The sequence below is a fragment of the Pseudorasbora parva genome, chromosome 8 (assembly GCF_024679245.1).
Source record: "Pseudorasbora parva isolate DD20220531a chromosome 8, ASM2467924v1, whole genome shotgun sequence".
Classification (NCBI taxonomy): domain Eukaryota; kingdom Metazoa; phylum Chordata; class Actinopteri; order Cypriniformes; family Gobionidae; genus Pseudorasbora; species Pseudorasbora parva.
In genome coordinates, this window is record NC_090179.1 from 7,745,813 (window position 1) to 7,772,215 (window position 26,403).

The 26,403-nt window shown below is 39.0% G+C and overlaps 1 protein-coding gene and 1 pseudogene across 1 annotated transcript; one reads left to right on the forward strand and one right to left on the reverse strand.

Moving 5' to 3' along the window:
- The first annotated feature begins 37 nt into the window (after nt 1-37).
- Nucleotides 38-3,419, forward strand: LOC137084445 (uncharacterized). The gene is made up of 7 exons (XM_067450715.1): nt 38-334; nt 500-1,253; nt 1,344-1,553; nt 1,661-1,929; nt 2,131-2,390; nt 2,701-2,946; nt 3,050-3,419. Exons 1-7 carry the CDS (start codon nt 38-40, stop codon nt 3,417-3,419), a joined length of 2,406 nt encoding a protein of 801 aa, XP_067306816.1.
- Nucleotides 3,420-4,885: 1,466 nt separating this feature from the next.
- On the reverse strand, nt 4,886-4,958 carry LOC137085509 (U6 spliceosomal RNA; annotated as a pseudogene).
- Nucleotides 4,959-26,403: the final 21,445 nt, after the last annotated feature.

Here is a 26,403-nt window from a genome sequence, read left to right on the forward strand (position 1 = left end):
GTGCAGGCTGTCCTGTGACAAGGAGATAGTGAGGTGGATGCGGGGGCGCTCATTGGGGAACAGTGCGACTTCGGCATACCGAAACCTCTGTGTGAGGCACAGGGAGCAGTGGATTGCCCAGACGACCCATTATCTTTCTGTTGTTGGAAAGTTCATCCACCATGCCACAGACCCTAGCACTCTCGCTGGCCAGCTGCCTCAGATGACACCTGTGCCTTGTCCGGCATGGCTGCTGTCAGTTTACGCCAAAGACGTACAGACACGGCTGCCGGAACTAAAGGCCAGGGTCACATCTATATATGGAACCATCCTTAAGATGGATTCCACTAAGAAGGTAAGAAGACACACGCTCATAACATGACCACTACTAGAGCTACGTGTAGGCTAGGTGAACACCTGTTTGTTCTCGTGGATTTTTCTGTAACAAAATTATATTTAATTCAATTTAAACAGACGGACGGGTCTTTCCACGTTAATACTTCTTTTCATCCCATTTCAGGTCACCAAGAAGCTGGCTGGTGAGGCTGCTGGAACAGCGGCATGGGTCACGGATGTGGGGAATGAGTTTGGGCAGGTCCTCGTGTGTGTCCTCACTGAGGCGGAGGGTGATGGTCTGCTACCCATGTGCTCTGGACTCATTGAGCGCTACCGGAGAGCTGGTGAGGCTCCTCCCCGAGTCCTCTACGTTGACCGGGACTGCTGCTCGGCCACCGGGAAAGGAAAGGCGGCGGCGATGTTTACAGAGTGGGACCAGCTGATCGTCAGGCTGGACGTGTGGCACTTCATGCGGAGGTTTGCAGTAGGAGTGACCACAGACAGCCACCCGCTTTATGGCCCCTTTATGAAACGCCTCACCGCGTGCATTTTTGAGTGGGATGCGTCAGACGTGGAGAGGCTAAAGGAGGCCAAGCGGTCGACGGGAGGCGAGCCCACCACCAAAGAACTCGCAAAGCATTGCCGTCGCCGCACTCGGGGGGCCCAGGAGACCAAGCGGCTTATCGAAAAGCTGCTTGCAGACTTCGGGGCGGCAACGGACACCATGGGCATCAAGCTCCTCGACCAGGAGAGGATGAAGGAAATCTGGAAGACCCAGCAGCGCCACATAGACTGCATCCAGGATCCGCCGGGTGTACAGCTGTACAGGAAGACGGGACAGGTGACCAAGGAAGGGGTCCTTCTACCATCGTACCGCTGTGCACGTGGCTCAACATCCCTGGAGTCGTTCCACCTGCACTTGAATCGCTTCGTGCCAGGTTCGTGCATTACTCAAAATTAAGCATTTGGATTTTATTTGTGTGTGTGTGTTTGCATTATATGTTTTCATTTCTGAATTTGTTTTTTAGGTACAAGTGCAAATGCCATGCACTTTCAAATGTACCTGTTGGAAGGACTGGTGCAGTGGAACGAGGCACGCGGGGCCGCTGCAGTCGAAGGTGCCAGTAGGCAGGACATCTGCTATGGCGGCCCGCTGCTGCAGTACTGCAATGCGCTGAGCCAACAGCTGCTGGGTCTGAAGCTGGCTCAGGACTACACCAGCCCTGGTGAATACACAGGTATTGTGTTCATGCAGACATTTTACTTTAGCTGTTTTTCACCCGTTTGCTATTAAAACAATATTCATGTGATAACAATTTTTTTTTTTTTCCTACTGTTTCTACAGGAGAGCTCATTGGTGTGGAATACTTGTATTCCCAGACCAGCAGAGCATTTCAGGAGGACTTCGGTGCTGATCCCGACATTCCTGATGGGATACGGGACGAAGACCTACAGGTTGATTTGGAAGGGGATGAGGGGTTCGAGGACATATGCCCTGATGAGCCCATAGAATTTATGGAGCTCGAGGGCAATGACCTGCCTTCCCTTCAGGAACATCCTGCGGGTCTGCCTGCAGCGGAGTCCTCCTCTGCTGCCTTGTCCGCTCAGAGCCAGGTAAATGACTACCCATAAACACAATGTATGCACTGACATTTTATGCTGTGTAATGGCTGACTGCGGATTGTCTCACAGCTATACGAGTGAGTGGATGTACAGTCTTGGGAAGAAAATTTTTATTTTTTTATTTTATGTTTTACCTTTATAATAGAGGAGTCTTTTTTTTCTCTCTCTCTCTTTTCTTTTTTCCTCGTACAGGAGGAGAGCGTGGGACCGGATGGCCAACCTGGATATGACCATGTCGTTAGGCTGGCTGACAGTCTGGTTGCCCTGCGAAAAGAGGGGTTCGTTACACAGAGTAAGGTGAACGAGATCATCATGCTGTGGAACAACCTCTCGGATGATGACAAGGGCCCGCTCATCTATCCCCCCCGCCACCGTGACAGACTATTGAAGGGTCGCTTTAAGGTCAGCCATTCTAAGACCAACGTGACCTCGGGCACCGATAGTCTGAAGAGGTACTGGTTTCTGTCTTTGTGTCTACGTTATCATTTGACTCTCTTGAACGTTATGGTAACACTTTACTTGAAAGGGTGTGCGACATAACCTAAATCGTTCATTATTTTAATTATAATTGACACTTGGTGAGAGTTGTCATGAAGATGCATAAAAACATGTCGTGATTATGAAGGTGTCCCTTAAAGTAAAGAGTTACCAAAGTGCTTCATATTTTCATAACCAGTCTCGTAACCAATGTTATTCGCTTGTTTGACCGCTATCTGTATAATAGTCTGATTAACCGTACTTTCCTCCTTTTTCACTTTGCAGATGCTTCCTTGGTGAAGGTGGGCCGGCTCAGTGGCCCAGCGCAAGCCGTATAGTGGAGGCCATCTGCCTGGCTCTGTGCCGGATTTACCCTGCTGGTCAGACCGTCGCGGGAGTCCGGGTCAACCGTTGGGCTGCCATCCTCAAGGACTACAGGATGATCCGTGATGTAGTCCTGGGCAGCCCCGGTATCATGGCTCAAACGAAATTAAAACTGTTTGAGCTTAATCAGCTCACGGTCTCCCGGTGGTAGGTTCATTAATTAATTGTTCATGTTTTCATAATTGCCTGCCTGTTTTCATATTCATAATAATATTGATAAATAAATAAATATTGTCTTTTCTGTTCATAGGCACAATGCAAGGACCAAAAAGCAGGAGAGGGAGGTGTTGCAGCAGGACATCGAGCCTTTCACTGCTCCTTTGCTGGCCCCTGAACAGCTCCCGCCGGTGCTGCTAAAACTACCGGAAGCCATCCAGCACGGACACTCCTCCTTTATGTTTGAAATGCCTGAGGATGCTTCCGGACAGGCAGCACCGCGGTGTCGAGGCCAGCCTCCTCCTCCTCCTCCTCCTCCTCCTCCTCCTCCTCCTCCTCACCGACACCTCCTCGCGTCCCTCCAGGCACAGCCCACTCTGCCACTGCATCTCTACCTGCAGCTCTACCTGCTACCTCACATGGCGCTTCTCTTGCCACGCCCACTGGGCCCCTTCCTGTTGTAGGAGCACCTGCAACAAATGAGAAGAAGGTGCCCAGGACCACAGCGTGGCGCCGCAAAAAATTAGCAGAGGCAGCCGCAGCAGATGAAGCTCGAGGCTTGAACACCAGAAAAAGGCAAATGACTCAGCAGTTCATCTGCCAGAAGTGTGGCCAGCCAAAGACTAAAGAATTTGGCCACAGTCAGTTCAGGGGTGTCCACTTCTGCGCTACAGTTTCTGGTAAGACAGTGGCACAGTGGTTGGAGGAAGTAAAGAGAGGAGACGGAAAATAAGCAAGGACACAAAATGTAGTTGTTCCAAAATATGTTTATTTTCTTTTGGATACTTCATTTTATATATATATATATTAGAGTTCATATATGTTTGTATATATATATATATATATATATATATATATATATATATATATATATATATATATTTAAATAAATATACATTTTACTTTTTCTAATGCCTGTGTACATATCTGCTTCATTAGATATTTGTGCAATACTTAAAGTATACCAAGAATGAGTGACTCAAAAAAAATATTGAATAGCATGTATAAGGTTTTACAATACCTTAGTAATTACATTGCAATACAGTACTATTTAAATATAATACAATACGATATTATTTAAACAAAACAAAAGGTTTAACATATTTTAAACTAATTTATTATACATTGAATATGATTTAAATTATATGGTATAAACTAGACATTTTTTGCAATTTACATTCAAACTTGAATTATTTTACAAAGAATTTATACTATTATACTAATAAAATACTATTTAAATATAATACAATAACATTTAGATAGATAGAATTTTTTTGAATATATTTTAACATGCATTTAACTATTTACACAATATAATTATTCAATTTACGATATAAAAGGTCCTGAATACCATTGATGCATAAAGTAAAAACTGGAAAGGCTACGGAATACATAATAATATTTTAAACTAATTTATTGTACATTAAATATGATTTCAATTATATGGTATGAACAAGACATTTTTTGCAATTCACATTCAAACTTGCATTACTATACAAATGTATACTATTATACTAATAAAATACTATTTAAATATAATACAATAACATTTAGATAGTTTTTTTTTTTTTTAAATATATATATTTTATGATAAAAGGCCCTGTATATGATATGTGGTTCCTTCATTCATGACAGTACTACAGCACATGGCTACTTAATATGCGTATGTCATGACTCAGGAATGACACATGGCTACTTAATATGCTTTCCTCAGCCCGCCCCTAAGGCCCACCCCCAAATTCACCCCAAATTCACCCCAAATTCACCCCAAATTCACTTATTTCTCTCATTTTAGAGATGAGCACCCCACGACCCCACAGGTGATCCTATTGGCATTTTGGGGTCACCAGCTTGCAGTCCATGGCCTTGGAAGGCTTCCAGGGGCCCTTGGGGGCACAGGGGGCCCACAGAGAAGATCCATTGGGTTCTTTTTCGGAGGGGCCATGCTCATAATCTTCTCTGTATCGATCCAATTTTAGTATATGTGCTGCCTTGGCAAGCACAAGTTTGCTGGCCGCTCAAGGCATATGTACCCCTCAGGTCCCAGCAAACTCTCACCAAGGTGGTAAGGCCCAGCAAACTATCTAGCCACTGTATACACTGTAAAAAATTGTGTCGTAAAATAACGGTAATCTACTGGCAGCTGTGGTTCCAGCAATGTACAGTTAATTTACAGCCCTCTACTGTTTATATACAGCTCTCTTTTTTTTTTTACAGTATTTTACCGTAATAATACCATGAAAGGTAACTTTTAATTTGGAAAACTGATCGCATCAAACAGTTCTCATTTTAAAACTAGTATTTATAGGTGTTTGTATCGTAAAACTTCATTTAAGTCATTTCACACGTGTAAGGTGTAGTAGTAAAATGATTTAGAAACATGAATTTAACTTCAGTCTTTGCGGTTCATTGTGAGCAATAGCACACACGTATATGATATATTACTCAACAAACAGCTCATAACTGCATCTGCAAACACAGTCACTGCTGTCAAATAAAGCATCAGTCGGGATATCATCATTGTTTCTCTGCTCATCCTGGACTGAAGCACAGGCTCTACTCTTCACAGCAATGGTAACCCACAAAACTAATGAATTCAACTAAAAGAGCTCTTCATATCATCTAGTGCAACAACACATAAACACAGGTCATTTGAATATTTACTCTCCTTATCAGTTACTGACTTTGCACAACTTTTTTCTATTAACTTGCACTAATATTTCAGTGAAAATATCTTGATTCATCTGGTAAATCTGACTGTTACGTTTTACAGTATATTACTGTTTTTCCTTGATTTAACAGTAATCTACTGGCAGCTCTGGTTCCAGTAAAGTGCCGTTTTTTACAGTACTTTTCCGTAAATTAATTTACAGTTTCTTACTGTTAATTTACGGTTCCCTGTGTGGGTTTTTTCATCTAACCCCTTTAACCCTTTTAACCCCACTGCAAAATCTTCAGTTTTAAATGAACACTGAAGAGTGTACACACTACAGAGTGTTAGAGTAATTGAAGCATTGATGAAGTTCATGAGATAATTAAGAGATTAACTAAGTGATAACTGAGAACACCTATTAACAAGAATCACTGAAGGACAGAGAAACACAAGAACTACAACTACAACACCACCTGACATTTCAAACTCAATTAAAATCTAACAGGCATTAATTTGGACACCTATAAAAATGTTTGACCATGTGCTCAAGGTTATACATATTTTTTTTTTTTAATCAAATACATATTTTAATAATAACAACACATTTTCAAAGTTTTCCAGCGGTCATACCGCCTGACATGATAAGTTGAATCAACCTCATCATTACTCAAAAATGTCAAATTATCTAATATTTATGGGAGGGTGACTAACCTTGTTACTGCATCAAAGGGGTCCTCTGGGGTCTTTTGTGTAATGTCATATGCTGTCACATGGTTTTCTTAAAGGAACATTGCATAAAATTGCATTTTTATGTCGGTCGCCCTCCTTGACATTTGGAGAAGTCAATTTTTCGGACAAAAGTTTTTTAAGTATTAAAACAGTTTTGAAATAGGACTGATACACCATTTTCCCTCATTTATAATGACTTTAACATAAAATCATGCCAAACTATTCAATTAAGAATTTTAATGACAAAATTGACCTTTTTATTGCAGTTTTGTTCTCTGGTTGCAGGTTCGGACAGTCGCACCGCCTGACATTTTTGGTCTTTCAAACACCAAAACTCAAAAACATCAATTGAATTTCAATAAAATAAAAAAGGTTTCTTATAAAGGAGATATTGTAGATCAGTTTGATATATGACATGTATTTATTAAAATTATGTTTAGAAAAATAAATCATTGGGACACAAAAAATACATGTCATGTCATTGACCCATATATATACTGTATGTATGCCACTTTAGCATAGCGATCACTTGAATATACATCTACGACGAGTTATCGTGCTAACAACCTGGACCTTACTCCAGTAAAGTATAGATACCCAAAATTTCTACTTAAGTAAGGTAACGAAGTATTTGTACTTCGTTACTTGACACCTCTGCAACTGAGGAGGAACTTGAATGCTAATGGAAAACATCAACAAATACTTCTGCGCACTATGGGGCAAAATACATTTGTTAACAGCCTGGTAGTCAAGCGACTGGAAGTGTGTGTAGCTTGGACGGAAAGGAGTTCATAAAGCTACCTGAAGTTTACACTCAGCAAGAAATTCCAGTCAACAGGGAACATATCCCTACACTGTAAAATCCAACAGCTGTTCTTACTAAGTCTTTTTTAGTAAACTTTACTTAATGTCCAATAATTTGTTGAACTTACTTAAAACAATTTAGTAATCTGAACTATTTGCATGCTATGCCTTTGTTACTTAGAAAACTCAAGTAAACATTACTTGACTGGTTTGAGTACCATTTTGCCAAAGGAAAAAAAAAACAGTGGGCGGGCAAAAGGTTGAGGCGGGGCAATTCTAAATAGACTGTTCCCTCATTTCCTCCACTTCTGCAGTCATCGTTCTTCTTAGTTGCATTCACTCATTTTCCAGTAACCTTGAATATTATTAAAAATACAACTAAATACTTTGGGAAAGCGACACATAAGCTGACTTCATAAATTTATGTTGATTTCCTAAAATTTCTCACCATTATGGTGATCAGTGTTCCCTTTGGTTGGGCACTTGGAACTTAATTTATATTACTATAATTCTCTTCCTATTGATGCAGCAACGCAACACGAAATCACAGTTATCTGATTTCAAAGAAAGGGAAGTAATAAGTGTATGTATGTATGTGTATATATATATACAAACAGACACACACATATATGCTTATCTAAATACATCTGTCTATATATATATATATATATATAGACAGATGTATTTAGATAAGCATATATGTGTGTGTCTGTTTGTATATATATATATATATATATATATATATATATATATATAAATAAATGTAATGCCAATTAATGACCTTTTAACATTTCATTGCTAACACTTCGGACAAATTTTTAATTGTGTTAATATAATGCATCTATATTTGTGACAATATCCAACAATTGACCATGTTTGAGTCACATATAGAATTCAACATTCAGCATCCAAAACACAACAATGGTAACATTATTTTTTTACACTTAATAAATAAAACCATTACAAGTTAATTTGCTGTTTTTATTGGGGTTATACTGACAAAAGACAGCAAATAAAATGGTAAAATAAAGCCAAAAGTAATAAAACGGAGTTACGATTGCCCTGTGATTAATTTATTCGTGCTGCAGTGCATTCTGGGAGTACACTTCCTCAGCTCACAGATGAATTAAGTTGACACAACTTGAATGGTTTAAGTAAGAAAAACTTGATGCAATTAAGCTTACTTAATTGAGTGTTAAGTTCAGCTTACTTGAGAATTTTAAGGCAATCGGTTTGCATGGTTTTAACAAGTAAACTGGATTGCCTTTGAAGTAAAGTAAACTCAGTAATTCCAAGTTATATGCAGAAAACATCACCTTAGCACAACTTTCATAAATGAGTTAGGAATACTCACAAAGTGTATTTTACTTGAAATGATTTAGTTGATTAAAATAGTAATTCTGAGTAGTCTATACTAAGACAAGTACATCTAAAGTAAATGATTAAGTATACGATACAAATTTGATTTAAGTTACTGGTACTCTCTTGTAAGTGTACAATACTAGACAGGCTCTTGTTAGTTCTACATACTATTCCTATTTCACTTTACTTGGTTTTTTTTTTAAGGCAATCGGTTTGCATGCTTTTTTTAAGTAAGGTTTACTAATTGGATTTTACAGTGTATACAAGAAGATATTCGAAAATGGCCTTATCTTCAAGACATTGATATTCCCAACATTAATGCTGGAATTGACCTTCTGATTGGGATTAATGCACCCAAAGTGATGGAACCTTGGAGAATTATCAATAGCCAGGGTAATGGACCCTTTGCTATTAAAACACTGCTAGGTTGGGTGGTGAATGGACTTCTCCACAATGAGGAAGCATGCATCAACAAGCAAGGTCAGAAATATGTTCATGCACATCGGATTTCTGTTGAAAACCTGAGTGAACTTTTAATTCAGTGTAGTGGACACCAGAATTCCAGGGCCCAGTTTATGGCCGGGCCCCTCTTTGCCCATAACAGTGGACAAAGGTTTGCTCCATTTTGATTGGATATTGTTGGACTAGCACAAACAAGATGTCCAACCCATCAGATAAAGATGCTTGGACAACATCCAGACACCTCTTTGAGGGCAAGAAGAAGACCTCTAGTACCAAGCCCAGGAAGGACAAGACTTCTCATTGGTCCACATGCAGTTTCTGCCCTTCACCCATCTAGAGATGGATCCCTAATGACCTGATTTGTGACGGCCATAAACATTCCTCAGGACTTCAGCAATAGTGGGTGAAACAAAGAAAGACCAAAACTGATCCATCCAAATCCATTCACAACTATGTTTGGAAACCTTAAGACTGATGTAAACTACACATATCCATCTCATACTTATTCAGAGAAATAAGTATTTTCAGTGACAGCTATTTGTAAGGCAACATCTTCCACAAATTCAGCTGTTAATGAACAAATGAATAAACACATGACAGTTCAATCTTTTTCCATCATGTTTGGTGTCATCATGTTATGCGTTTAGTATATTGCCAAGGGTATTCTGATGGTGGTTTGGAAAGTGAGAAATGCATTGATGAACTTTAAAGACCCTTTAAAGACTTCTAACTGTGTACAGTATGCAAATGAGTTCCACAGGGGAAAGAAGGGTGGGCCACACTGTGTGCCCTCTCTGATGCCAGCAGCCAATAGCAACACTGGAATGGAGAAGCGCCAAATTGCAATCTCCTCCTATTCGGAAAAGGATAAAGGTACCCTTTCAATAGACACTCCTTGTTCTGAGTCTGTCTGCCGAGGATTAGACTGTGACAGAGCAACCAGTTTCTGAGTCTCCTCCATGCGAGAGACAAACAGTTCACCAAGTTCTGAGTCTGTCCCTTGAGGATTAGACTGTGACAGAGCAACCAGGTTCTGAGTCTCCACATCCGAGAGACAAACAGTTCACCAAGTTCTGAGTCTGTCCCTTGAGGATTAGACTGTGACAGAGCAACCAGGTTCTGAGTCTCCACATCCGAGAGACAAACAGTTCACCAAGTTCTGAGTCTGTCCGCTGAGGATTAGACTGTGACAGAGCAATCAGGTTCTGAGTCTTCTCCATGTGAGAGACAAACAGTTCACCTTGTTCTGAGTCTGTCCTCTGAGGATTAGACTGTAACAGAGCAACCAGGTTCTGAGTCTCCACATCCGAGAGACAAACAGTTCACCAGGTTCTGAGTCTCCACATCCGAGAGACAAACAGTTCACCAAGTTCTGAGTCTGTCCGCCGAGGATTAGACTGTAACAGAGCAACCAAGTTCTGAGCCTCTGGTTTAACCAGAGAGACAACACAAGATCCGAGGATCTGAATCTACAGCTTGTGAGGCAGTGACAGATACGACAACGTTCTGAGCCTCCAGCCTGTGAGGAAAGAGACATTAACCAACACTACGTTCAGAGTTTTAGTCCAGCGAGACGACTACAGCACGTCCCGAGTCTCCATGCTAAAGAGAACAGAGCAGATTGACCAACTTCTGAGTGTCTGGTCCAAAGAGGCAGAAGACACACAGAGACATTTGCAACAAGGTTAAGCTCAGGAGAGCAAACCTTTACTTCAAGGTTCCTTTGTCTGCGTGTTCCAGATTAAGGACCTTCTGCACCTACTTCAGGGCCTCATCTGCGTGTTCCAGATTTTAGGACCCTTTGGTGCCCCAGGAGATCAGCATCCCACAGATCTTCATGTTCAAGGCTGTTGAAACAGATTCCAGCTCCTTTCTTCACTGCATTGTCTCCCAGCAAAACCATTGGAAGAAGTCATCACCATCGGACTGCTTACTCAACCACGTGGAACGTAAATATCACTTATCCAAACCTCTTTCTAGAGACCTTGGCATTGTTGTATATTATCAGTATATGATTTTCTAATTTACATTAGAGGTAATATAACTGATGCTAGTTAATAACAAATAATCTTTCGTTTATTTGTTTGATACATAATAAGGTTCTTCACCTTAATTTTAGAGAAACAACAGTTTATCTTTCCATAAGATAACGTAACTCTTCTATAGCCACACTTAACTTACTCACATGTATTTTATACATTTTACGCACTTTATGCCTTTATCATTCATTGTATTCATTTAGTAGTTGTGTTAATTGTTCTGTTTATCTTTTGTTAATAAAATCTATTTTATTACAATTGTGTCTTCCTTGTGCTGATAAAGCAGAAAAGGCTCTACAAGTTAGAAATCTCACCAATCTTTCAGATAAATCAGCTGACCAACTCTCCCCCCCTTTACATTCATTATAAATGACTGGGCAGCCTCCTGTGTGGAGTGTTCTCATACAGCCAAGGTAAAAGGCCTTGACTAGTGTCCCAAACTAACAGGGGGGAAGGTGGTCATCTGATGTACTCATAACCACACCTTAAGTGACGTGTGATCCAAAATTCACAACGTCAGCAGTGACGTGAGTACCAATCACTACCTTACTTAGTGTCCTTGGGTGGACAAAAGTAAAAATCACTACATAATTGGCGTCCCTGGGTGGGCTAACTTAGAATGAAATGAGCCTTCTGTTTTGTCAACACAAGTTAATACACTGAAAGATAAAAAAGGAAGTAACTTTAGCAGGAAACTAAGTCTTTCACCTAGTCAGAAATCAATTGCATCGCAACGAGTGTTCTCTCTAAGCCTGATTGATTGTTTCCCTGCTCAACTCCTTGGTACGGTTTATGACTAGGATTAGTTGCAAAGTGTATAGAATTGTATTGTGGCACAGAGCTTGCAATGTTTTGTAGCACACGTTGTAATTGTTGATTATAACTAATTGCTAATATAAGAATAGCATATGGTGTTCACCTAAGTCTACCATACTGTTTTAGAATTTTTATGAACGTGTCAGATAAGGGTAGTGCCTTCTGACAAATTGAAGACAAGTGCTAGAATTCTCACCCCTTAGTGTGTGTGACATTCATTGTCGTAGTGGCTTAGAGCTGCTTACACTTGTGGTAAACTTTCAGAGTTTAGCTGGTTTGGGTGGTATATTTATTTATTATATATACACAACACAGGTATATATATATATTAAATAAAGATGGCTGATATGACCGCTGAAGCAGTGAGCCAGGCCTTAAAGGGCGCTTCACTAATAAAGCTTCTTTCTAACCTATCACTAAATTGGCCTGTACAACAAACCCAAGCCACAGACAAAATATCCCTTGCTCAAGAACAGAATAAAGATTTGTTCCAGGAACTCAAAAATGAGCTGGCTGATCTGCATAGGGATAATTTGAGATTAAGAGCTAAAATATGTAGATTGTCATCTGAGACAAAAAGCTTACAGTCTATTACTGTGATTCAGGAAGCAGAACTTAAAAGAGTCAAAACTGACATGGCCACTCTGCAGACAGAGTTGGCCCATACCCAAAATGACCTGCTAGAACAGACAGAGAAGTTAAATTCTCTGAGCTCTAGTGAGATAAGGACTAAAGCTGAGTTAAGTTCAGCATTGCTCAAAATTTCTGAGCTGAAGAAGCTCCAACAAATTGAGCATACAGACAGGATAAGTCAACTGGATAGAGTCAAGTGCCTCCCCCAGCAGAAACCTGAACTACAAAGTGTGCACCCCCGCTCCTTTGATTCAGCTGGTAGGGACCCCCTGTTGTATAGCTTTGAACAGAGAAAGCATCATCAGGACAGTGATGTCATAGCCTCAAGCAGCCTAACTGTGAGTGACTCTCCTAAAACTTTCCGCTCCTTACCTAAGCTTCCTAACATGCTACCATCTAGCAACAGACTGCATATTCTTAGAGAATTAGCACGTGACATAGAGGTTTTTAACCCTGAGACAACTAAACACAACATAGAGTTGTATTTAAAGGATGTAAATGCAGCCTTGACATACTTTCCTGAAGCCAGCACGACTGACAAAGTCTTTCTTCTGAGAAAGACCACATCACAGATTGTCCATGGCTTCATGGATAGACAAAGCCCAGATATTGCTAACAATTATGACAAATTGTGTAAAGCTCTTCTGGTAGAGTATACTCTATATCAGAACCCATCTGCCTCTCGTCTCTCAGCTTTCCGAATTAAGCAAGGCCGCCATGAGTCTCCCAGAGAGTACTATGAGCGCTTAAGGAAAATGTATTTTGCTGGCAAAGATGACCCCAAGGCAGAGGAGGATGTTATGTTTAAGAGTCTGTTTGTAAGTAATCTTTACCCTACTGTTAGAAAACCACTCATACTCCTGGTAGATGTTGAAAATATGTCTGCAGGAGAACTGAGGCAGCTTGCCATGCGAGCCTGGGACAGTGGGAAGGAAGGCTCAGACAGACAAGACAGGCAGCCGAGTTCATCTGTGCTTGAATCTAGACATGACTGTAAGACTCCCATTCATATGGTAGAGTCAGAACTTCCCCAAAACAGATTAGTCCATTGCAGCAATTTCCAGCAGAGCTCCCAGAGCCCTAAACTCTCAGGTTACAGGGGTCATAAAAATCAAAGGTATGCCCCCAGAAAGGAGAGCAAGCAGTGGCAGTGGGAGGATTGATTGCAAGGACAGAAGAAGAGTAGAGATAACTCTGAGAATGGCCAAAAACAGAGAGGTCAGAATTGGAAATCTAGAGGGACTGAATGTAAGGATGCTGAGAACTTAGCAGAGATCCAGCACATACTTCTTAAAGCCCTCAAAGACCTCAAGTCAGAGGAGTACCACTCCACTGACAGAGACTTGGTCTTCTAAGCATGATCAGGTCAGGGCCCTCCCCCTCCACCTAACATCTCAGACTGTGGACAAGAGTCAGGGGAGAGAGCAGTAGCCCATAACTGAACAGGGTCTTTCAGATTCAGCAGACATCAAGTCCCTGTTACCTTTTAAACTTCAACTTCAGCCTAAGAAGGGTTTATAAATTTTCATTTTAGTTTTGCTACAGTTTAGACTTTTCAGTCAAAATCTATAAATCGCAAGGTTATGATTTTGTATGCCCATGACAATCCCTTTGGATGTCATGAAAGGGGGGTCAAAGCCTCCTATGATATTTCCAATCAACTAATTCACTGGCCACTCGTACAGTAAAATATTGCAGATCTCAGCCAGGGTTAGATAATTTGTTCTCTGTTCCAGCCATTTAAACTTCCTTATAGGAGACCTCCAAAAATAAGAGATAATGGATTAGACCTGTGGAACAGCCTTCCAGAGGAAGCTGCAAACGTCAGGCAGAGCAATCAAATTCCCAACCCCCAGTACTGGTCAACATACAGCCTCTTGAGCTTCTAGCATAGCCAAGATAATGGATGTCATACAACCTGACTACTCCCATTAATAAGTCTGTATAATAATGCAATTATTACTTGTGAGCTTTGCTCCTGATAAGGCGATGAAAGATAAAATCTTGTCATTGGTGGTACCAGGTGAACTAGTTGAGGATTCTGTTAATCAGGCAATGCAAGTAAACCAAGCGGGTGCACTTAGCTTACAGCTTGGATAGTGCTATACCAAATTATGTCAATCTAGACATTTAAATAATTGGTTTCCTGCTAATTCTGATCAAACATTTCAAGTGTTTACACTCACAACGAATACTCTTTTGATATTCTAAGCTGTTTAAGCTAAATTTAGGAAATGTAATTTTCATCCACACATAGGTACCTTCTCTAGAAAGCTTCTAACCTGTTTAGAAATTATTCTACCAAACCTTTTATTTGGCTCATTTAACTCTGTAAAGAACATATTGAGCCAAATTTTATTTCCAATGCCATTGGTTAAAAGGGAGAGGTGAGGTGTGTGTGTTTTGTTCCTGCTGTTCCCTTTCAGTGCATCGCCCAGATCAACGACTTCAGGTCCTCGATCAAGCCGATCAGGGGGGTATGTAGTGGACACCAGAATTCCAGGGCCCAGTTTATGGCCGGGCCCCTCTTTGCCCATAACAGTGGACAAAGGTTTGCTCCATTTTGATTGGATATTGTTGGACTAGCACAAACAAGATGTCCAACCCATCAGATAAAGATGCTTGGACAACATCCAGACACCTCTTTGAGGGCAAGAAGAAGACCTCTAGTACCAAGCCCAGGAAGGACAAGACTTCTCATTGGTCCACATGCAGTTTCTGCCCTTCACCCATCTAGAGATGGATCCCTAATGACCTGATTTGTGACGGCCATAAACATTCCTCAGGACTTCAGCAATAGTGGGTGAAACAAAGAAAGACCAAAACTGATCCATCCAAATCCATTCACAACTATGTTTGGAAACCTTAAGACTGATGTAAACTACACATATCCATCTCATACTTATTCAGAGAAATAAGTATTTTCAGTGACAGCTATTTGTAAGGCAACATCTTCCACAAATTCAGCTGTTAATGAACAAATGAATAAACACATGACAGTTCAATCTTTTTCCATCATGTTTGGTGTCTATGCGTTTAGTATATTGCCAAGGGTATTCTGATGGTGGTTTGGAAAGTGAGAAATGCATTGATGAACTTTAAAGACCCTTTAAAGACTTCTAACTGTGTACAGTATGCAAATGAGTTCCACAGGGGAAAGAAGGGTGGGCCACACTGTGTGCCCTCTCTGATGCCAGCAGCCAATAGCAACACTGGAATGGAGAAGCGCCAAATTGCAATCTCCTCCTATTCGGAAAAGGATAAAGGTACCCTTTCAATAGACACTCCTTGTTCTGAGTCTGTCTGCCGAGGATTAGACTGTGACAGAGCAACCAGTTTCTGAGTCTCCTCCATGCGAGAGACAAACAGTTCACCAAGTTCTGAGTCTGTCCCTTGAGGATTAGACTGTGACAGAGCAACCAGGTTCTGAGTCTCCACATCCGAGAGACAAACAGTTCACCAAGTTCTGAGTCTGTCCCTTGAGGATTAGACTGTGACAGAGCAACCAGGTTCTGAGTCTCCACATCCGAGAGACAAACAGTTCACCAAGTTCTGAGTCTGTCCGCTGAGGATTAGACTGTGACAGAGCAATCAGGTTCTGAGTCTTCTCCATGTGAGAGACAAACAGTTCACCTTGTTCTGAGTCTGTCCTCTGAGGATTAGACTGTAACAGAGCAACCAGGTTCTGAGTCTCCACATCCGAGAGACAAACAGTTCACCAGGTTCTGAGTCTCCACATCCGAGAGACAAACAGTTCACCAAGTTCTGAGTCTGTCCGCCGAGGATTAGACTGTAACAGAGCAACCAAGTTCTGAGCCTCTGGTTTAACCAGAGAGACAACACAAGATCCGAGGATCTGAATCTACAGCTTGTGAGGCAGTGACAGATACGACAACGTTCTGAGCCTCCAGCCTGTGAGGAAAGAGACATTAACCAACACTACGTTCAGAGTTTTAGTCCAGCGAGACGACTACAGCACGTCCCGAGTCTCCATGCTAAAGAGAACAGAGCAGATTGACCAACTTCTGAGTGTCTGGTCCAAAGAGGCAGAAGACACACAGAGACATTTGCAACAAGGTTAAGCTCAGGAGAGCAAACCTTTACTTCAAGGTTCCTTTGTCTGCGTGTTCCAGATTAAGGACCTTCTGCACCTACTTCAGGGCCTCATCTGCGTGTTCCAGATTTTAGGACCCTTTGGTGCCCCAGGAGATCAGCATCCCACAGATCTTCATGTTCAAGGCTGTTGAAACAGATTCCAGCTCCTTTCTTCACTGCATTGTCTCCCAGCAAAACCATTGGAAGAAGTCATCACCATCGGACTGCTTACTCAACCACGTGGAACGTAAATATCACTTATCCAAACCTCTTTCTAGAGACCTTGGCATTGTTGTATATTATCAGTATATGATTTTCTAATTTACATTAGAGGTAATATAACTGATGCTAGTTAATAACAAATAATCTTTCGTTTATTTGTTTGATACATAATAAGGTTCTTCACCTTAATTTTAGAGAAACAACAGTTTATCTTTCCATAAGATAACGTAACTCTTCTATAGCCACACTTAACTTACTCACATGTATTTTATACATTTTACGCACTTTATGCCTTTATCATTCATTGTATTCATTTAGTAGTTGTGTTAATTGTTCTGTTTATCTTTTGTTAATAAAATCTATTTTATTACAATTGTGTCTTCCTTGTGCTGATAAAGCAGAAAAGGCTCTACAAGTTAGAAATCTCACCAATCTTTCAGATAAATCAGCTGACCAACTCTCCCCCCCTTTACATTCATTATAAATGACTGGGCAGCCTCCTGTGTGGAGTGTTCTCATACAGCCAAGGTAAAAGGCCTTGACTAGTGTCCCAAACTAACAGGGGGGAAGGTGGTCATCTGATGTACTCATAACCACACCTTAAGTGACGTGTGATCCAAAATTCACAACGTCAGCAGTGACGTGAGTACCAATCACTACCTTACTTAGTGTCCTTGGGTGGACAAAAGTAAAAATCACTACATCAGCAATACAACCATGATTTCCCAGAAAAGACTTTTGAGGAGACGAAACAAATGTCGGTAGAAGATCACAAATTCATGCAGATAATGGACAGCTCTGTTGAAATTTTGGATGGACATTATCAATTGCCATTGCCATCCAAGAAGGATAATCCTATGATGCCAAACAACCATCACATGGCAGAGCAACAAGCATTGTCTTTAAAAAGAAAGTTGCAAAGGAGTCTTGAGTTTCATAATGAGTATAGGGCATTCATGGAAACAGTCCTATCATGCGGATATGCTGAACCTGTACCCCAAGACCAGTTGATGCAGGAAAATGGAAAAGCGTGGTACATTCCACACCATGGTGTGTTTCACCCAAAGAAGGGGAGCTTGCGTGTGGTATTTGACTGCTCTGCAGCTTATCAGGGTGCCTCACTGAACACCGAACTCATTCAAGGTCCTAAGCTTACAAACAGCTTAATTGGGGTCTTAATCCGTTTCCGTCTTGACAACATCGCTATCATGGCTGATGTGGAGAAAATGTACTATCAAGTAAAGGTCCCATCTCATCATGTGAACTTCTTGCGCTTCCTTTGGTGGCCAAATGGGGACATTCGTCAGCCACTGAAAGAGTACAGAATTATTGTACATCTGTTTGGTGCAACATCATCGGCTAGCTGTGCAAATTATGCTTTAAAGAGGACAGCTGAGGATAACAAAGGGTGCTTCTCAGCTGATGCAGCTAGCACAGTTTAAAAAAGCTTCTATGTGGATGATATGTTAAAGTCAGTGGACACAGAGGACCATGCCATTAGACTTTGTAAAGAGCTGAAATCACTCTGTGCAACTGCACTGTAAAAAGTAATTGTTGAATCTACTAAAGAAAAACTTGTAAAATTAACTGATTTTGGAAAATTTGTTGATTTAACTTGAATATACTGAGTATTGTGAACTTTTAGGCGGATGCAATAGCTAAACTATGCAAGTTTAGTACATTGTACTTAAGAATGTTGCGTGTGTTGTACTAAATGTTGACACTGTTAAATCCAACAGCTGTTCTTACTAAGACTTTTTAGTAAACTTACTTAATGTCCAATAATTAGAATTTACTTAAAACAATTTAGTAATCTGAACTGTTTACATGCTCTGCCTTTGTTACTTAGAAAACCCAAGTAAACATTACTTGACTGGTTTGAGTACCATTTTGCCAAAGGAAAAAAACACACACAAAAAACAGGTGGGCGGGCAAAAGGTTGAGGCGGGGCAATTCTTAATAGACTTTTCACTCATTTCCTCCACTGCAGTCATCGTTCTTCTTAGTTGCATTCACTCATTTTACAGTCATCTTGAATGTTATTGAAAATACAACTAAATACACTGTAAAAAAATGCTGTAAAAAAACGGCCACATTTTGACAGTAAAATGCTGTTTTCCATTAAAACAGTACTATACCGTAGAAAACAATGCATTCTGGGTAATATGTGTCATTTTCGAGAAAATAGCCAACAGTAATATACTGTGAATTAAACCGCTTAAAGTCGACACTCAGAGGCTGTGTTCAAAATCACTCCCTATCCCCTTATTCACTATTCCCTAGACTAGTTCACTGATATAGACCACTCGACAGAGAGAGAGGAAAGAAGAGAGTGAATTCAGACACTGATGAACACCTGCTGTTATCACTGAAGGAAAGAGAAACATGATTTCATCAACGGAAGATAAAAGAAGACATTAAATCTGTGAAGATCTCATCAGAGGATTAAACAACTCCACAAACAGCATTACCAGCTTCACACATTACTAACCAGACTGACTTTATTTCTGTCAGACGTCTACAGAAGCTCTTATTGAGAATTATCAGATGATGTTTTTTTGTTTCTTCTGACGTTACCATTATGATGATCAGTGTTAGCTTTAGTTGGGCTCTTGAACATTGACACAATAACATTAATTTTTCTCTCGCTGCTGTAACTGTGTTTTCAATACATTTGTTATAGCACGTAAAGCTGAGACAAAACCATGATTTGGTTATGTTGACTATTTAATAATAGTTTAATTCACCAATAATTTACTAGTCTTATCTATAAACATATAGTTGATTCTTATTTTTTTGCAAAACTTGAACCCTACCCTATAACAACATTGTTGCAACAACCAGATAATTTGAAGAGCATGGTAACAGCTCGTGGTCGAAACATCTGAATCAATCTGACTCACATAGACATCAAGAATCGACGTATGAATCTCAACCATGGTGACACTCAAAACTCCCAGCATGCATTCAGGCACAAATAAATTATGCTGCTGAATAGCCTGGTAATTTTCTTTAATTCTTACTATTTGCATTTATTTTTGGTGCTGTTGTTGTGTTGACTTTAAGTAGTGTTTTATGATATTCAGAGTTGCTCTGTTCGTTTTTTTTATTGATTGTCACCATTGTTGAGATTCATATGCTGATTCTTCATGTCTATGTGAGTCTAAATGACAGCAGAGAGCAAACTAATTTTTGAAATCATGACTTTACAAATCATTCATAACTAATTCCTAATCAGTGGTTGATAATTTCAGAAGGGTCCCAGTTTAATAACATAAAATAAGAGTAAATGTGTGTGTTTTTAAAAGAATGGGTTCGTTTAGGGAAGAAACACTGGACAAGATTAACAAACTAAACATCCTATTACAATTATAGCAAAACATAGTCAATAACTTCTGACCATTTGTTTTTCTTGTCTTTTTTGCTACAATAAATGTGTTTAAGAAACACACAGTTATAGCAGACAAAGAAAGACTATCATTACAAAGTCCAGGGTCAAGAGAGAAGGGTATTCCTGCACAACCGGAGGCTGCAGTTTCAGGACCCCAGTTCTAAGACCCTAGTTTTTTGTGACAGCACCACCTACCGAATTGAATCACCAAAACACTAATTTAAGATGGACGATGGACACTGATCAGACTGTAAGTACCGATATTCAATCAAGTTTTATTTTATAACGTTTAAACGAAAAACAAAATGTACTAAAGTGAGCTGCTAACTATGAATTAAGAATAAATTCACACGAATTAAGAATTTGTGTGCTAGTTTTATTAGTTACTACACTGTCAGAAAAAAAGGTACATTTCTGTCACTGGGGCGGTACCCTAAGGTATAAAACCAAAAAGCTACTAATATGTACCTTTAAGGTTCTACTATGTACCTTTAAGGTACTAAATTGCACTCTTAAAGTACTGATATGTACCTTTTAAGGTACTAATATGTACCATTTAGGGGTGAGTAAGGTACAAAGATGTACCTTTTCACTTTTGTACCTTAGGGTACCGCTCCAGTGACGGCACTGTACCTTTTTTTCTGAGAGTGTATGATGTTCTTGATCGTGGCGTGGCCATGATTTAATAAATCCTTTTTGATTTTTAATGACTATAATACATCTAGCCAGCACATTATTAAACTTAAAAAGATGACAAATGCATATTGGTGTAAGGGTGTGTGATTTACCTGTAGCTTATTAGTGGGGAAACTTCCTGAATAATCATTGTTTTACCATAGTTAAGAATAAAATATTCTTACATAACTGCTCTGACTGCCTGGTTGCACTACAATATCAGCCTGTCTAAATGATGCATAATGTTTGGCAAGTTCAGCCATTTATACTTTGGCTACGTTCTTATAGTATGTACTTTTGCTGCGAAGGATTAAAAAGATTAAAATGAATCCTTTAATTAAAAAAATAATAATAATTCTGTATGAATCTTGCACAATTTTTTTTTATTATTATCCTTGGAGCTGGACTGAAAAGACTGGGCATAATATTGCAGTGATTAATAAATGCATATTTAGCTACTTCAAACAAATACTATTATATTCCATTCTGCATATCATGTAGATTTCATAATGTAACCGAGATGGCAATGGCTTTTGACATGTAGCCTATGTTACCTTTTTTTTTTTTTTTTTGCTTTTAGGGATTGCCACGCCATCACTGTGAAAATGACTGCAGGATTACCATGTTAATTTTAGAGTCTCAGTGTTTTTTTTTAAAATAAGTATATGCTTATATAGTATCTGTCAATGTCACACATCTTTCAGATGGACATGGCTTTCATTAGAAAGTGGTGGTGTCTTCTTTTGATGGAGCGCTTCCAAATAGAAGGGTATTATAACAATATATATTTGTATTTTCAACACTTGCTGGTTTTTATAAATTGTGCAGTATTTTATTGAATGTATGTTATCATCTACAGTTCATTTTGTGTCATGGCTCATTTATCAAAACTACCATGTTCACCAGATTAGTATAATGACTTTCAGTCATCATCCATTTAGCTAAGTAAGAAATGTTTACAATAGTTGCCTCACACTGTATGCAGCTTCAACTGTATAGCACCATGGTCTCAATTGGTGGGTATTGCTCTTATATACTTACAAATTTGGAGTTTGGAATTAGACATGAGTAACATTAATATTCTGTTTGGCTTTCTCTCTCTACAATTCCAACAGTGCACAAGTGTTAAATCATATATATATATATATATATCTTTTTGGTGCTGTTGTTATTGCAAAAATGACATAAATATATATTCTTCAAACATTCTTGAGTCTTGTCTTTCCTCTATACAATCTTTAAAATATCTGACTGTAATTAAGTGACTGCATATACTGATTCCATCATTATTTTACCTGATAATGAACTAATTAGTTAAAGTTAAGGAGGTTAATCAATATACAGTATAATTCAAGAAACTACGATTTTTAAGGTACTCAACTTTTTTTTAAAGATTGATATACATTTTAAAATTTTATTTTGTGTAAATTAATGTGCTTAAATTTAAAATTGTGACTCAAAGCAGGTATTACACACTTTGTAATTAACCTCTGATGCATTTTGAATTTTAAAAAAAATCACATAAAATATACTCCTGAGATTAAATATCTTTATGCTATGTAGGCTACTAACTAAACCACATGGGTCATAGAACTGAGGTCATGAAACTGCAGCACACCGCTATATCATCCAGTTCTGTAGGTGGTGCTGTCACAAAAAACGAGGGTAGAATTGCAGTCCTGAAACTGCAGTCTCCGGGTGTGCAGGAATCCTACTACTGGGTCAAGAGCCCAACTGAAGCAAACACTGATCACGATAATGGTGACCAAATATTTTCTATTAAACATCAACACCTAAAGTTCTGATAATTCTCAATAAGAGCTTCTGTAGTCGTCTGACAGAAATAAAGCCAGTCTGGTTAGTAATGTGTGAAGCTGGTAATGCTGTTTGTGGAGTTGTTTAATCCTCTGATGAGATCTTCAGAGATTTAATGTCTTCTTTTATCTTCAGTTGATTTCATCTAAAGCTGTGGCTGAAGTCAGTTAGTTCTTGTGTTTTTCTGTCCTTCAGTGATTCTTGTTAACAGGTGTTCTCAGTTATCGCTTAATTAATCTCTTAATTATCTCATGAACTTCCTCAATGCTTCAATTACTCTAAAGCCTAGTTCACACTGCCCGATTTTTGCCCCGATTTTGAGTCGCCGACAGGTTTTGTGAAATCGCCAAGAAGTCCTCGCTGCAGCCTGTAGCACGATGACGTTGCTGGATCAGATCCAACGCGTACAGGACGCGCATGCGCGGTGGTTTCATTCACAATTCGATGACGTCATATACGCATGCGCAGAAGAGTTTTGAGGACATTGAATGCACAGGAGAGTTTGCTGGATAGATAAATACTCAAACCGCTCGCGCAAAAATAATGATTAATAACAAGCTCACGCCATCAGGACACGCGTTTTGCATTTTTCCTTGAATGTGTAGGCTACTGGTATTTTAAAGTTCTTTACAGATCGTGTTGCATTGAGGATTAAAATTACAGAGACAATTACTTGACTAATTTTTCCTTCCACTCAACAGCAAGTATGATCAGAATATATAAAAAATTAACTGTTTTGCATGCATGCACAGCGAAACTAGGATAATTTAAGTATCACATTTATGAAAAGATGATTTATTAATCAATAATTACTTAATACTATTTATCAGTTCTACAACTACACAGTTTAGAACATCATCTATATACAATAATGATCATACATTATGACTAGCGCATACACATTATAAATTAACCCAGAGATCGGTATGAATGACATTGTCATAACGATCCACCATCCAGTACGTATTGGATCTGATCCAGCAACGTCATCGTGCTACAGGCTGCAGCGAGGGGTGTCTCGACAAATGCCCGAGATCACAGGCAAATCGGTGCTCGTGCACGCGAGTGACAATCACGCAGTATGAATTATCAAAGACACGATCAGAGAGAATCGCCGACGCCGGTGAGATATTTGGCATGCTAAATATCTGGACCTGTCGGCGATTCAAACTCCTGCCGTGTGAACAGCGTTCTGACTGAAAATTACACCGACAGCCAATGAGAGAGTGAGATACAGGGCAGCAGGAGGTTCAGGGAGGAGTTATAAAGCAGAATTTCAGTATTTTAATAGATATATTTACAATTCTATCAAACAGAAACAAAGGCCAAACATTTGCACGTCCAGCCACAGCAGCAGCACATTAAATAATTATTTATTTACCTCAAACTGTCTTTGCAGAACAAAATCCTGGCTCCCTCTGTCTCTCCAACAATTTCTTCCGCCATAATCTTTTTTTCTTTTTCTCCACAAATCAGCGCACATACAATTTGAAGCAAACTTTGTGCAGTTTATCATTTTTAATAACAATTCCAAGTCTCGCGCGAGAACTCCGGTCTGACGCACGTGTGATCTCGCGTTGTTTACTTGTCACATTGCACGTGTGTTTGGGAAACGTAGTTTGCACACCGGAGAGCGAGAGAGTTGTCGGCGATTCTTCCTCTTGCTCAGTCATGCAGTGTGAACTCCTCTGTCGTCAAACCATCGTGCAGTGTGAACACAGCAGTGACTGAATGATACCCCAGATAGTCATGCAGTGTGAATAGAGCAGAGACCCGACGAGTTTGAAAATCATGCAGTCTGAACTAGGCTTAACACTCTGTAGTGTGTACACTCTTCAGTGTTCATTTAAAACTGAAGATTTTGCTGTGGGGTTAAAAGGGTTAAAGGGGTTAGATGAAAAAACCCACAGAGGGAACCGTAAAATAGCAGTAAGAAACTGTAAATTAATTTACGGAAAACTACTGTAAAAAAATGGCACTTTACTGGCAACCAGAGCTGCCAGTAGATTACCGTTAAATCAAAGAAAAACATTAATATACTGTAAAATGTAATAGTCAAATTTACCAGATGAATCAAGATATTTTCACTGAAATATTAGTGCAAGTTAATAGAAAAAAGTTGTGCAACGTCAGTAACTGATAAGGAGAGTAAATATTAAAATGACCTGTGTTTATGTGTTGTTGCACAAGATGATATAGAAGAGATCTTTCAGTTGAATTCATTAGTTTTGTGGGTTACCGTTGTGCTGAAGAGTAGAGCCTGTGCTTCAGTCCAGGATGAGCAGAGAAACATTGATGATATGCTGCCTGATGCTTTATTTAACGGCAGTGACTGTGTTTGCTGATGCAGTTATGAGCTGTTTGTTGAGTAATTTATCACATGCGTATGTGCTATTGCTCACAATGAACCGCAAAGATTGAAGTTAAAGTCATGTTTCTAAATTCTTTCACTACTACACCTTACACATGTGAAAGGACTCAAATTAAGTTTTACGATACAAACACCTATAAATACTAGTTTTAAAATGAGAACTGTTTGAAGCGATCAGTTTTCCAAATGAAAAGTTACCTTTCATGGTATTATTACGGTAAAATACTGTAAAAAAGGAGAGCTGTATATAAACAGTAGAGGGCTGTAAATTAACAGTACATTGCTGGCACCACAGCTGCCAGTAGATTACCGTTATTTTACGACACAATTTTTTACAGTGTATTCCTGATGACTTCATCAATAAATTGTATGAATCCTTGCCAAACCGCATGGATGCAGTCCTTCAAGCTCATGGAAGTCATACAAGATATTACATTTGGATCTCACAAATTTGCTGACATTTTTGTATTTGCAGTAAATTTGTTCAATTTCTGTATAGGCGACAAAACTTTTGTCTTGCCAAAATTTGACCTTTCTGTCTTGATTAAATGATAAATATTTTTTCTGTGAACATTATTTATTTCAGTGCATTAAACATCATTTGGGAGGGTTTTCAGTTTTTTAAATGAGCTATTTCTAACACCAATTAATTAATTAAAAGTCAGGTTAATATCAGGTATTTCTAGAAAATAGATAAGCGACAATACTTTTGTCAGGGACTGTAGTAGCCCAGTAAAATAATTTAAGTTAGAGATTTTCTACTGAAATGTAATATATTAATTAATTTATATATCAATGACTTTTTCCATGGATATTTAATTTTATTAATAAAGTTCTACAAATAATTTCAATAAATTGACTTGGTAATTGTTGCTACAATCAAGCTCCTGTACCCCCAATTCGTTTGAATGTTTTTGTGCTTTTTGGACATACGCATCATAATAAATAGGCCTGTTTTACAAAATTTTAAGAATTTTCCCATAAATGTGTCATATATCACTGAAAATGGGAGAATCTCAGCTTTAATGTGGTATATGGTTCATATTCAGGATAATTATGCAACAAATGTGCAAATATTATAATGCATTTCACTTTAGTCACAATTATTTATGAAAATATATAATACATTATAATGTACTTTATGAATACCTTTATTATGCATTATACATAAAGGCTTTAAAAGTAAAGTGGTAAAACTTTATTTGAAGCCTGTATTTATAATGAATTATTAATAGTATTCTTATCCATTATAAACAACCTTATATGTTGTATCATCTGATAAATAATCATAACAATAGGTACAATACATAATAATATGTACATGTTTGTGGTTATAACTTTTAAGAGTACATTGCATTATAACCCCAGATGAAGCCTCCAT

What these genes read in the sequence shown, in the direction of transcription:
- LOC137084445 (XM_067450715.1), top strand. Translation starts at nt 38, where the DNA reads ATGCGGGGGCGCTCATTGGGGAACAGTGCGACTTCGGCATACCGAAAC. An exon ending in CCTTGTCCGCTCAGAGCCAG is followed by an intron (nt 1,930 to 2,130) that starts GTAAATGACTAC and finishes TTCCTCGTACAG; the next exon opens with GAGGAGAGCGTGGGACCGGA. An exon ending in GGCACCGATAGTCTGAAGAG is followed by an intron (nt 2,391 to 2,700) that starts GTACTGGTTTCT and finishes TTCACTTTGCAG; the next exon opens with ATGCTTCCTTGGTGAAGGTG.